Below are 12923 nucleotides of genomic sequence, written 5' to 3'. Positions count from 1 at the left end.
AGTAATCTGAAGAAAAATCATAATAATCAAAATACTGGGCCAAAAGTAATCCCTCCAACGTTGCAATATTCATTATTAGGCTACCAGTGTCATTACATTATAATCGCAAAACGTAACTAAAAGGTGTACGAACCCAGCACCAGGATGGAGTCATCCTTGTTGATCAGGTTCTCCAGAAGATGCTTGAACTTGGAGAAGTCCCCGAACCAGTCGAAGCTCTGCTCGACCCGGTACCTCTCGTCCCAGTAGTCCACGTCTTTGTACCGCCGGTTTTCATCCGGCAAATGATCCATGCTGTCTGTACTTTGACCAAAAAAATAAGTTAGGTGTATGGGAGGAAACATTATTCAGTACCTTCATCACCCATGTTTCATTTGCATTCACATGTTGCTGACACTTTACTAAACGCTTATAAAGCACATATACAACTTTGATGCGTTCGTTTGAAAACGTCCACTTTGGGACAGTTTGTGTCATACGTCTAGTCATGTTATTACGATACACACACATGTGGTTTGACAATGTAATAATCAACACATTAGTACTTGGAGGTCCGTTGATACTATGACAGCCCTCGGGTCTCCCTGAGGGAGACCCTGACTGAGTGTCACGGTATGCGGGAGAATCCACTGGACGGCTAACATCTGTTAGCCACAAGTGCTGTTAATGTAACGCGATCACACACAAATGCTTCGACCTATGATCCCCTCTCACTCCATAGAGACATGGATGGACATCATAGAACCTCTAGCATGGCTTAAAAAAGACACTTACGAAGTTTCCACTCCCTGCGGTCCAATCCCGGTGGAGCGGAGTGAGTCCACGTGTTGTGTTCGCTCCCAGCAGGTCACAAGGCATTGTGGGTAGAACGCCCCCTTACTGCGGTGGTGACTGGGTCGCTGTATTTCTGAGGAGCGTCTGCAAAAAACGAGCGTGTTTGTTTGTAAATCAATGTGATGTTTAATGTCTTCTGTTGATGCATCTGGGATCGTTTCTTAACACCACTGAAGAAGAGGCGGGGCATGAAGTATTGTGTGCACGTGAATTATTGACTCAATGTTTTGGTGATATGGGATTTGGATTAGACATTGTTCTCATGCAAAGTATGTTCAGACCAACAAACGACCCACGCGGAGGGTTATTCTGAGTATTTCGAGGTAAACATTGCTTTCTTTATTTCCTAAGTTATGTACTTAGAAAAGATAATTGTCAAATGCAAACAATAACATGAATGCCTAATGATTTATCTGCCTTGTTGGTTTTGTTCCTCCTAGATGAAGAGACTAGTTGACCTACGTTTTATTCTTAAGGAGCTAACCAGGAGCCACCCGAGAATAATAATCAGAGACAGCCATACACACAAGGCATGTCATCCTAAAAACTTTACTGACTATGACACCATTAAACATGAATTCAAATTCCCCCAAATCTCTGGGCATTTTAATTTTGCAGAAGATGTTTTAGACAAGTGGGCAGAAAAAGAAAAGGTAACTTTTTATTTTTATTCTAAATATTGTGTGTGTGTGTGTGTGTGTGTGTGTGTGTGTGTGTGTGTGTGTGTGTGTGTGTGTGTGTGTGTGTGTGTGTGTGTGTGTGTGTGTGTGTGTGTGTGTGTGTGTGTGTGTGTGGCTATGATAGTGAAAAGCATTGTAAAAGTATTTGGTTTAAATTAAGGAACAGACTCATAACAAATTCATATCTATGTTATTACTGTTACAAATATATCTTACAGAACTTTTGCTACCATAACTGATTGCCTATTTTGCACAACCACTTTTACAGAAACTAATGCTGCTACTTCCTACATATACAGTACATAGTAGACTCTTATATTTTATTGTCTATCTTTTTAATATTAATAAATGTCCCTAACTGTTGTGCACTTCAATGTTTACTTTTAGTGTTAGTAAATGTCTTGTCTTATCTGTTGTGACTGTGCACTTTAACTGTTCACTGTGAGAGAGTGAGAAACGTCTTCTCGATTCCTTTGTATGTCTGGGACATGTGAAGTAATCAACCGTAACGCTGACTTTGACTTTGCCCTTACTTCTTGAGGCTGGCGGCAGAGCACCTAACCCCGCGCTCTGGTGGGTAGATGGCCAGAGAAGGGAGGTTCAGTGGAGCTTTGAGGAGCTGGGCTTCCACTCTAGGAAACTGGCCAATGTCTTCACTGAGCTCTGTCAGCTCAGGCAACGGGACCGCGTCTTCCTGATGCTGCCCAGGATTCCAGAGTGGTGGCTGGTTAATATCGCATGCCTCAGAACAGGTATCTGTTTACAAAACTATGGATTAAGGCCACTTCCATGACTCAACTTTCCATTCACTATCTATTCGCAGTGGATAAAAGTATGTTTGTAAACTAGTTTTATTACAATGGGGTAGTATTATATCCGGAAAAATAATTGAAAATTAGAAGAAATTGTAGTTTGTACGAAGTTTTAGAATAAACAAGAGAGCCTTCTCAAGAGGTCAAACGTCTCTGAAGTATGTCAGCAAATGGCTCATAACGGGTTTTCATGTCCCCCAGGCACTGTGCTTCTGCCAGGGACCTGTCAGCTGACTGCCAGAGACATACTTCACCGGCTGCGCACCTCCGGGGCCAAATGTGTGGTCACAGACGAGTTCCTGGCCCCGCTGGTGGACGAGGTGGCCCCCCAGTGCCCTGCCCTGAACTGTAAAATAATAGTGTCTCACTCCAACAGCAGGCGGGACGGCTGGAGAAACCTCCAGGATCTGATGAGGTAAGCTGCAAAACAAACGGTATTATTTACTCATTTGGTTCAAAGTGGCCCACATCCAGAGCCTCTTTGTGAATTTGTGAATTCAGATGTATGTCATTACACAGAGGTAGGGGGTGAGGCATCTTGCAGAAGGATTCATACAAGTTGGCTGTGGCCACTGGGGATAAGACCCACTAACTTTCCGCTTGGATTGCAACATGCTAACCACTTCACTGTCCAGAGAATAAATGACCCTTAATTATTAAAAACTACATTCAGACGACATTCAATGCTTGCTTTTGTTATTACCACTAGTTGTGTCTATGTTGTGCTTTAATTTAGCCACGTGTCCAGCAACCATGTCTGTGTGAAGACCCCCAGAGATGACCCCATGAGCATCTTCTTCACCAGCGGCACAACAGGGTCTCCTAAAATGACCCAGCACAGCCAATGCAGCTTTGGGATCGGCCTGACTGTCAATGGAAAGTGAGTTGTAGAAGCTGTGTCCCTCCATGATGGAATTATATTGAGTGACATTGTTTAGAAATGTAACTATTTGTAATTTTAACGTGGTCTTTAAGGAGGAGTAGTCATCGGGCTTGAGGATGCCTTATGCCATATTCCTGTTCTTTGGGGATTGAACACAGTACAATTTGGTTGTGGAGTCCAACACCCTAGCCACTATACCATCCTGAATTTAACAATCCAAGTGACTGGATTGTTTTCAACATGAACTCACCGTTCTGAGGTCTAATTTGTCAGTGATTGTTTATTTTAATGCTCTTGGTCATCATCCCATCTGCGGCTCCTTTCCTGAAACGGAGGTACTGGCTTGACCTGACGGCCAGGGACGTGCTGTGGAACACGTCCGACACAGGGTGGGCCAAAACGGCCTGGAGCAGCGTGTACGGCGCCTGGATCCAGGGGTCCTGCGTCTTCGTCCACCGCATGCCCCGCTTTGACACCTCCACCGTGCTCGAGGTGAGCCGGCCGCTGCCCTGGTCGGCTGGTCAGATGGATGCCCAGCTGGGAGCAGGAGGAGGGCGGCGGGGATTTGAAGATGGATTCAATTATTCTATCTGTGATCTGGTCTTTTTTTAAGTAAACAATTAAAATCCATATATTTCTCCTCCAATCCGCAACACTAAACCAAATGTTTATCTCCTGCCGGAAACAGTTAACGCTAAGCAGCTTTGCTTTTTGTTTTCTTTAGACATTGTCCAAGTTTCCCATCACCACGTTCTGCACCGCTCCGACGGCCTACCGCATGCTCATTCAAGAAGATATGTCAAAGTAGGCAGAATCTGTTCAGTTGCCTTCCTGTTATTTACATAATTACTGTGAGAGTAAATCAAAGGTGGCGTCGTTGGGTCCCCGCCACGGTTAAAACACAAACTTTGGATTTCTCTCTCTCTCCTCAGGTACAGCTTTGGGTCGTTGCAGCACTGTGTGTGTGCCGGGGAACCCATTAACCCAGAGGTAATGCAGAAGTGGAAGCAGGCCACCGGACTGCATATCTATGAAGGATACGGACAGACGGAAACGGTGAGGAAATACCAAATTCTCTTGCATGTTAAAAAAAAACTGAATTGCTTTCCCTGATACAAACGTAATCCTCTCATAGGTCCTGATTGCCGGTACCTTTAAGGGGATGGACATCAAGCCGGGGTCAATAGGAAAGGCATCCCCAGCATATGATGTGCAGGTAAGGGACAGCGACACCTTTTAAGACAGCAAGCATGACCTCAGGAACCAGAGATAAGAGACATCAAAACACAAACCAACATCCATGCTTTTTTTTCTTCTGTCAGATTGTGGATGACGAAGGTACTCCCCTGTCCAAAGGAACAGAGGGCAACATTGGCATCAGAGTCAAACCACACAAGCCCTTTTGTCTCTTTACTGAATACACAGTGAGTAGGATGGTTTGATTCGTCTTGCATCTGGACGGTTGCTGGTTCAATCCCCGGCTTCTGATGCTCTACGTATTGATGTCTTCCGGCAAGACACCTCTTAATATCTCCTATGCTTCTCCCGACAAACTGGTTTTCACCCCGCACTGTTAACCGGTGTCTGTGTGGGTGTCTGTGTATGTGTGTGTGTGTGTGTGTGTATCTGTCTGTGTGTCTGTGCGTGCGTGCAAAATGATTTGAGCAAAGATTTTGGCAATCTTTCTATGTTCTTTCAACTGTGTGAATGACCTCTCAACACTGACCGCCACAGGGGGATCCGGAGAAGACGGCAGAGTGTTACCGGGCAGACTTCTACCTGACCGGAGACAGGGGGTACATGGACGAGGACGGCTACCTGTGGTTTGTGGGACGCGCCGACGATGTCATCCTTTCGGCTGGGTACGAGTGACTCCCGTGGTTCAAAGTGGCCCCTTTTTCGATGTTGATGCAAAATATTGGAAGAATAAATTAACTAGTTCACTCCGGGGGTTCAGGTACCGGATTGGTCCGTTTGAAGTGGAGAACGCTCTGATTGAACATGAGGCCGTCGCAGAGTCGGCGGTGGTGAGCAGCCCAGACCCAATCAGAGGAGAGGTACGCACAACGGCCATGCAGTTATCACAATAATGTAGTTTCCCCTCCTGGAGTAATACTTTGAAAGTCTGGGCCGACCAGAGGCTAAGTATACATTCCTCCCCCAGGTGGTGAAGGCGTTCATCGTCTTGACGGCCGAATACGAGTCTCACGATAAAAGCCAGCTGGTGGCAGACCTGCAGACGCATGTCAAACAGGTCACGGCACCGTACAAGTACCCACGCAAGGTATAGACTGTGACTATACACTCTTAGATAGCATTATAGACATGCATGCCGTTAACAATATAGTAAAACAAGGTGATCTTGAAGTTGAATGTTGTCTCTGTTTTCAATCCAATGTCTCCAGATTGAGTTTGTGGAGCAGCTGCCAAAGACAATAAGTGGCAAGATTAGAAGAGTAGAGTTACGCAAGAGAGAATGGAGCACCAAACCGGAGGCTGAATGATACTACAATTTTATGCAGCATATATATATTCTCAAATAAAAAAAAAATTGTTGTTGATAAAGCATATTTGAGACTCGAATTACAGATGTGCAAAAGCTGTTTCTCACACACAAAACTTGAGAACAAAATAATTAAAGAAATAACAAAAAAGTATTATCGTCTACATTTTTTACAGTCTGACTTTTAGCAGCATGACATGAATAAAGCTTTAGACTTTATGTTTCTGAATAGGCAATAAGGATGAATTACATATACAGCCATCAGGCAGTAGAATATCCAACTGCTTCACAAACCTAGTTTCCTTAAAAGCAGCCACTCCTTATTTTACAGCAACTGTATCTGTAGTCCCATTCCTTACTGACCAGAATACTGGATACATATGCGCTGAAGCACTGTCGGAAAGTTGACCATTAGGTGTATTGGTATATGTGTGACCACTGACCAGTCACATTCCAACATTGAAGTTAAGTCGATGGACCTTGCATGGATGGATGTAATGATTTCGTTCCTCCAGCAGATGGTAGTATCTGACGGCCAGTTGTCATCTCTTTACCTCAACGTTAGATAATCCAACAAAGATAAATATAATATTATTCTGCCAAAGTAGATTGAGTTACATTCCATCTGTTTCAAAACGTTAATATTGTAAGACTAACCAAGATTGGTTGGTCTACTGCTGTACACAACAAACGTTTAAAATGTAGTGGATTACATATTATGGGACATAATGCATTCATAAGCCAATAAGAAATGTGTGAAAAACAAAAATCAAGTTTGCTCTTATCTGTCAATAGGTCTAGGTCTATATATTAACAAAGACCAGATTCTCATGGCAGCTCTTTGAGCTACAGCTTTACACATCTGACACTTCTGAATCAGCTTTAGAAATGCAGTGCACTGGGCTGTATGAAATTATTGGGGGCACCCTACCTTCTATACACCCCACCACCAGCTCAGCAGTCCCATTGCAACCATAACGACAACTGACACCTGTGGTGTGGAACTATAATTAACATAACTGCTCACTAGTCATTTGGCATGTGATAATTTATTTTGATATGTCGATAAAGCTTTGATTCTAGGGAGAAAAATAACGCAACAAGCACGGGGGAAAAAAACAGCGTAGACTCTATTACATGTTCCAGCCGATGAGACGGATCGCCAGCACAGACAGCGAGAGGGGGTCTGTTCATTGACTGTCCCGGACAGATTGTGCGCGATGTGCTCAGTTGTTTTTTTTGTTTTTTTTTCATCCTGCTGGCATTTGGGTGCTGTGACATGGGCTGAACAGTACGCTGTTCGATCTCCTACAGGAATGGACCTGCATGCCAAAGTCTGGGGAATATTTCAACGCAAGGTTTGATCTCTGGTTTTCGTACCACTCTTTTTTTTTCTTCAATTTCTTTTCTTTTCTTCATTTATTGTCGTTTTTTAGTAAAACTACAACCGGTGATGGCTTGGCCGTGCATCAGTAGAGTCTGCTGTTTGGCTCGGTTCTGGAACCAATTTGACAAATCCGATCTCTCGGTTCCGCTCACCATCCAAAACTATTCCGACATCGCGGAGCAGGAGGTGCGATCCGTCACCAAACAAGTGCCCACGGACCGAATCCACAGGAGCAGCAGCTCCCTCACCCCGGACCACCGTGGTGGACCCCCCCTGGCACTCATCGATGACATCGGGACCACTCGGGAGTCGTTCAGGGGTCGCCGTGAGCTCGGTTACAAGCCCCGGGAGGACTACCATCCACCCGTCGTGCCTTTTCCCACTGTTACGCAATACACGCAGGATTTCAAACCCTGGCCCATTCCCAGAAAGGACAATTTCCCTTGGATCAGTAACGGAGGCAACAGGTCAGCCACTGTGGCGGACAGTCCAGTAAACAGTCACCCCAGTCACAATGCCGCCGGCAGTCAGCCTGCACAGGGGCGTAGGGACGAGGGGGGAAGGGGCCAAAAGTTGGCGGAACCGCAAAACGCAGCAAGTGCCAGTACCAGTTCATACAGGTTGTCTCATGTTTCTCTTCAAACGCTGTCCTTTCAGAACTACACATTTGAATTGTAGAAGCTGTCGCTTTGCACACCGTCTGTGCATTACCAACTAAATGAATATCCTAGTGCTGAAATTGACTATTTAGCACAGCCAGTTATCTAATCCACTGCAAGACAACATGGCGAGGTTATACATCTGCTTCAGTTGATGATTAATTAGATGCAATCATTCATTATTAATTACTTCCCACTGTTAACTGGGCTAGCTGGTATTGAAGATGTGCTAGCGGCTTGGCTAAAGATGCAAATGGTAACAGTTCTGGTTTTAAACTGTTCAATCGTCATCTATCATCAGCTACATAGGCTTAATCATCCATCATAAACCCCCTAACCCCCCCCCCCCCCCCCCCCCCGCCTGCTTCAGAAACCAATAAAACGAAAATATGATTGTTTAACATCTGCCATTCCCTTCGAACAGACAAGAGTACAGAGAGTGGTCAGGGGCCAAACCAGCCAAGAGCACCAGGAGGAGCCAGTCCTCTCCCTACGTGGGCTCCCAGGGCCAGGCGGGCCAGCTGACTCCTGAGACCAGCTACCAGGCTGCCTTCAGCGGGGAGAGCCACCGGCCCACCCCCTCCGTCCCCACCACCACCACCACCACCACCAGCGTCCCCGCTGCACCGCCTGGCTCTGTGATGCAGCCCTGCACACCGACCCTGACCCCTCTCCTCCAGAGCGGGCGTACTGGATCAGCAGCCCCCCCCGGCCTCAGGCAGAACCAACTCTCCGAGAGGAACGACCTCAGCACAGAGGTGAGCACAAAGAGGGACTTTTCGTTCTTGAAAACAAAAAAACACCTTTCTATTGGCTGTCCTTCATGCCCTGCTATTTCATGTTATTTTCTTTCTATTTTGAATGTCACATCAATTGAAAAGGTCTTTGAAAACTGTATGAAAGGACATTGCCAAAAACAACACAACTCCTTCCTCAGGAACACAGCGCTGGCATTTACTGCCTGAAAAAGCCAAAACCGATAGAAGCTATTTACGCTGTATTCAACTAAAGGGTCAAAAGGTGGGTTTATTTTTTTGTAGGAGGTTCAATGAGTTTGAATCGCAGCCTGCTCCTCATCGTCATCGGCCCACCATGATCTCCCAGGCGGGCCGTGGTAGCCTGCGGGCCTTGAGTCGTCTTTAGAGAAGTGCTACAGTCCCTCCACACGGCTCAAAGTGACCCAGCTGTTTGAAAGCAGGCCAGCTCCCTGCATTAGGTAACACTCCATCGGTTCCCCTGTTCCTCTCCGACCTGGAAAGTTTAAAAAAAGGGGGCTGCCTGCCGCCGTGGCGAGAGGGAAAAAGGAAATCAAGCAAATAGTTATGCTAGATTTTACAAATCTTTGGCCCAGATTTGTTTTGTGTGTTCTCAGGCTGAAGCTGATCTGGGTGGACAGTGGATGGAGGGGGGGCTAGATTAAATGGGACCTCAGTGACATCGTACAGGACAACGAGGGCAAAGAGGATTTTGCTTTAGAGGCCGAGCACTAATAAATATGACCAGATACACTGTGACCTTTTCTTTTTTCTGAGGAGATTACCGTGAGCTCACCGCTCCTACAGCCCCATCCGTCCGTAGCTGGTGGTGGCTGTAGTGAAACTGTGAGGAAAGATTATAGTCTCCCTAGCAATCTGTCAGTAAAGGGTTGTAACCTGTAGAAGCTAGTCGCCAATCTTGCTTTCATGACCAGTGTCTCCTTTAAAAACATATTTCTCACGAAATGTTGTGGAACAGTTACAGAGATGCTTACTGCATTATTTTGTGTTGTGTTGTATTGTGTGTACGCAGTCTGAGTGGCTCCGCCTGATTCAGCCATGGTCCCTGTGTTCTGACTGTGAGGCTGGATGATTGGTGTCATTTGCAGGTCACACAGTGTATTAATACCCCTGCCCCAGTTGAGAGAGTGCCGATTCACTCCTCCAACTCCAAAAAGATAGGATGCGCTCTCCTGCAATGCTGTAGAACCAGAGTCCTCTACAGATCACATCCAACAGAACCACGCTTAATACACCACAATCCTTTCCCCCATTTTTTCAACATGTACGCTTCAAATCACAAAAAACCTGCATCGACTTTATAACTTTGTTATGTCATTCAGCAAATTCTAAATCCAAAGCAATGTCAAAAGTGACTTCAGCTGCATGTAGGTCAGGAGGAAGTTCAGCGCATTAAGTATTGAAAGTATGGATGCTGGGGATCAAACCCGGTGCCTATCGGTAGGAAGTGTTAAGCCTTTCTCCATACACTAACCTCACCCTAATTCAGTCAAATGTCTAGGGTGCCTCAGTCAATACATCCCACTAATTCCAGACTGGTGAACTGCCTCTGAGCTATAATAATCGGCCCCAGACAGCAGCAACCTTTCCGGGGGCCCGACTCATTACTGTCACCCCCACCAGCGTGTCACGTACCACTTTGGTTTGCCATTGTGCGTGCCTGCATGTGTGCGTGAGGCAGGGCACAGCATGAGTTTCTATTGATGTGTTTAAAAAAACAACACAGTACACAAATACAACTGCTAACCTTGAACCAGCATTGAACCGTGGCTGAACTCCCCCCCTCCATGACTCAGGTTTAGCAACAACATCCTCAGACTCAATGAGCTTTCCATAACGGAAGGGTTGAGGCTTCAAGAGATTAACACCTCATTACTCTTATGAACAATTTGCCAGATTGAATTCACACTGACTGAATAAATAGTCTATATTGGTCCAACACCACAAATACATTTGTTCTGGGAAAACTTGGCATATTTCCTTTAATCCGCTAAATGCTAAGGGATGCTGCTGCAAGGGATTGTGGGATGTGAAACGAGTGCCAGTAACAGTGTATTTTAACACCTGACAGAAAACTCAGGCAGACTGATTTAGAAGCCCATTGGGTGTGTATTGTACAGTGTAATCACCACTATGTGTCGTGGACAGGCAGAGAGTGGTTGGGAACAGGCCATTCGTTTTGTCAACAGAATGAGTATCGCAGCAGTTTCTTTCCGTAGTGTGTCTTTGCAAGCCCGTTGATAAAGGGCTTACGTTCGGAAATGCTCTCCCAGAACTCAGTCCAAGGAAACGCTCCTCGCTCTATGAGATGAGTCGTGTTACGCTGCCTCCAGGGTCGATACTGCTGACTGCAACGCGGCTCACATGCAAAGGAAGAAGATCCCGCATCCTCTTCCCCTCTTTCACCCCCCTTTCTCTCTCCCCATCATGAATCAGGACCCCCTCGCCCCTCCCCCCCGCTCAAGCCCAACCAGCTTTTTCTTTGTTTGGGGTCCTCCCTTCCTCCCTACACACACTCCTTCACTTTCTCCATCTCCTTTCCCTCCCCTCGCTCTGTTCTTTTCCCCGGGAGCCTCTCGCGTTTCCCACGCTGCCTGGGACAAGAGAGGGAGGGAGGGAGGGAGGGGGAGAGAGAGAGAGCGAGAGCGAGAGGGAGAGGGAGAGGGAGAGGGAGAGAGAGAGAGAGAGAGAGAGAGAATAGAGAGCAAGGGTGAGAGTGAGAGAGATTCAGAGGAAAAAGAGATGTGACCAAACTCATGCCGATAGAGATTTAGAAGGGGGGACGAAAAAGAGATAAAGTGAGTAAGAACAGAGGATGGATTTATGTGCCTCTCTGCTGAAATGTGATGTTGCTGCACGTTGCACTACTCTTGAGCGAGAATCTAATTTAGAAGGAGGAACATTTGAAGAGCACAAACAAGAGTGTGTGTGTGTGTGTGTGTGTGTGTGGGTGGGTGGGTGTGAGAGAGAGGAGATAAGACGATGTATACTCACACACACTGACACACTATCCCGCAGCAACTTGAAAAATGTCCTTTAACCTATAATATGCAGTGATTTCCCCTTCTGGTGCATGGTGTGTAATCACACAGATCCAGCTGGAACATTGGAATCACTGGGCTTTACAGTGTACCTATGTAAACCAGCAATTTAGAATAGTATACATTTTACTACTAATAAAAATAAGCACTGATTAAGTCATTTTAAATTGACAAATATTTAGAGGAAATTAGAGAAATGTTACTTGAGTATTTATGTATTTGCAAAAGTAATGGTAAAGTTTTATGACCCATATAGTCTGAGGGATACAACCAAAATTATAGTATGAGGAAGACAAATATAGATGACGCAAACTAATCCCCCATCTGCAACAAGGAGAGAGGTCACAAAACAAACGCACTAAAGTTTTGTGATGTGATTCAGATCAGCACAGTTCCACCTCGCCAGACACTGACCAGGCCTCCACTGAGGTCACTACTGACGCACTGACTAGCTACTGCCGCAGCTCGTGTTGACCAAGCAGAAATGCATGTGTGTTGTCAGACATCAGAGATGATGGTCTTGGACGGCTTGGCTGGCATGCCAAGCCGGCAGACTGAGTCTACCACGTGATCATCAATTCCCCAAGCCCTATAGTCACGATTCTACTTTTCTACTGCATCAGCAGACCCAACAGACCCAAGTTAACCTTGCTTCTCTGATGTGCCTCCTCTTTCTTGTATTCACTCAGTATCTAAATGTGTGTGTTTCGACAGGACAACCTCGTGAGGACTAAGCTGTCTCCAAACCCCTCCGCTCTTTCTCATAGTGGCTCCCGAGTCTTCAACATCTGACCGACATAAAAACACCACAGAAAACAACGAGCACCAGCCAATCTGCTCCGGCCGGCTGAGATCCCCCGCACCAACAAGGAAGAATTGTCCTCCGTTCATTCCACACACCATTATTAATCTATGCAAGGGGGACTGTAGGCTGGGACTGTATAGTGTGAGCCAGTGGGGGGTGGGGGGGGGGATTGTCTGTTGAGGTCTGTCGCCTCTTCAGGATTCAGCACAGAATGAATGAAAAGCAAATCCTTTCCTGATATGTTCTGCTACTACCGTCTGTGGTATTTAAATATGCATGTTAGGGAATAGTTTGAGAAAAGAAAAACAAACATTCATAAACATTTTCTTTGTCGCATCAGCTTGGTTGGCGCACGACTCCATGGCTGCTCCGCGTGTTGGTGTGTAGTTCTTGTATGTGTATGTGTGTGTGTGCCCCTGATTGATTAAATGTCAGTTTCTTGTGGATGGTTGGTTGATATGCTGTAAAAAATACAAAAAAAAATGTGCATACGTCATGGTTTGTGCTATGCTCAATGCACTTTGTTGCCCTTTAGTGTCAAGA

The 12923-nt window shown here is 45.8% G+C and overlaps 3 protein-coding genes across 5 annotated transcripts in view; 2 read left to right on the top strand and 1 right to left on the bottom strand.

Annotated features, from left to right (window-relative positions):
* ece2a (endothelin converting enzyme 2a) overlaps positions 1-870 on the bottom strand; it is a 79874-nt gene extending 79004 nt beyond the window's left edge. Inside the window, exons 1-2 of one of the 2 annotated variants that reach the window (XM_030364029.1) lie at positions 775-870; positions 134-303 (exon numbers count right to left, since the gene is read on the bottom strand). In XM_030364029.1, coding sequence (XP_030219889.1) covers positions 134-293 — 160 coding nt within the window. In that variant the 5' untranslated portion in view covers positions 294-303; positions 775-870. The remainder of the gene's footprint in view (positions 1-133; positions 304-774) is intronic. The other variant, XM_030364030.1, reaches the window with a different exon arrangement.
* acsm3 (acyl-CoA synthetase medium chain family member 3) lies at positions 871-5866 on the top strand. Its single transcript, XM_030364023.1, has 14 exons — positions 871-1157; positions 1275-1487; positions 2056-2266; positions 2528-2741; positions 3063-3206; positions 3545-3701; positions 3934-4013; positions 4142-4265; positions 4345-4425; positions 4532-4633; positions 4944-5071; positions 5167-5266; positions 5374-5493; positions 5615-5866. Exons 2-14 carry the CDS (start codon positions 1275-1277, stop codon positions 5711-5713), a joined length of 1773 nt encoding a protein of 590 aa, XP_030219883.1. The 5' UTR covers positions 871-1157; the 3' UTR covers positions 5714-5866.
* Positions 5867-6614: 748 nt separating this feature from the next.
* Positions 6615-12824, top strand: map6d1 (MAP6 domain containing 1). 2 transcript variants are annotated; one of them, XM_030364027.1, is made up of 3 exons: positions 6615-7719; positions 8183-8516; positions 12343-12824. In XM_030364027.1, exons 1-3 carry the CDS (start codon positions 7166-7168, stop codon positions 12424-12426), a joined length of 972 nt encoding a protein of 323 aa, XP_030219887.1. In that variant the 5' UTR covers positions 6615-7165; the 3' UTR covers positions 12427-12824. The 2 variants fall into 2 exon arrangements, with proteins under 2 accessions (XP_030219887.1, XP_030219888.1); XM_030364028.1 differs by having other exon boundaries at positions 6620-7719; positions 12290-12824.
* Positions 12825-12923: the final 99 nt, after the last annotated feature.

Source organism: Gadus morhua, chromosome 8 (genome assembly GCF_902167405.1).
Source record: "Gadus morhua chromosome 8, gadMor3.0, whole genome shotgun sequence".
In the NCBI taxonomy this organism is placed as follows: Eukaryota; Metazoa; Chordata; class Actinopteri; order Gadiformes; family Gadidae; genus Gadus; species Gadus morhua.
This window is presented reverse-complemented; position numbering and strand designations above follow the sequence as displayed.

Coding starts and splice junctions, on each gene's coding strand:
- map6d1 (XM_030364027.1), top strand. CDS start 7,166: ATGGCTTGGCCGTGCATCAGTAGAGTCTGCTGTTTGGCTCGGTTCTGG. Junction 7,720..8,182: donor GCCAGTACCAGTTCATACAG/GTTGTCTCATGT, acceptor CCCTTCGAACAG/ACAAGAGTACAGAGAGTGGT. Junction 8,517..12,342: donor GGAACGACCTCAGCACAGAG/GTGAGCACAAAG, acceptor TCTTTCTCATAG/TGGCTCCCGAGTCTTCAACA.
- acsm3 (XM_030364023.1), top strand. CDS start 1,275: ATGAAGAGACTAGTTGACCTACGTTTTATTCTTAAGGAGCTAACCAGG. Junction 3,207..3,544: donor GGCCTGACTGTCAATGGAAA/GTGAGTTGTAGA, acceptor CCTGAAACGGAG/GTACTGGCTTGACCTGACGG. Junction 5,494..5,614: donor CGTACAAGTACCCACGCAAG/GTATAGACTGTG, acceptor CAATGTCTCCAG/ATTGAGTTTGTGGAGCAGCT.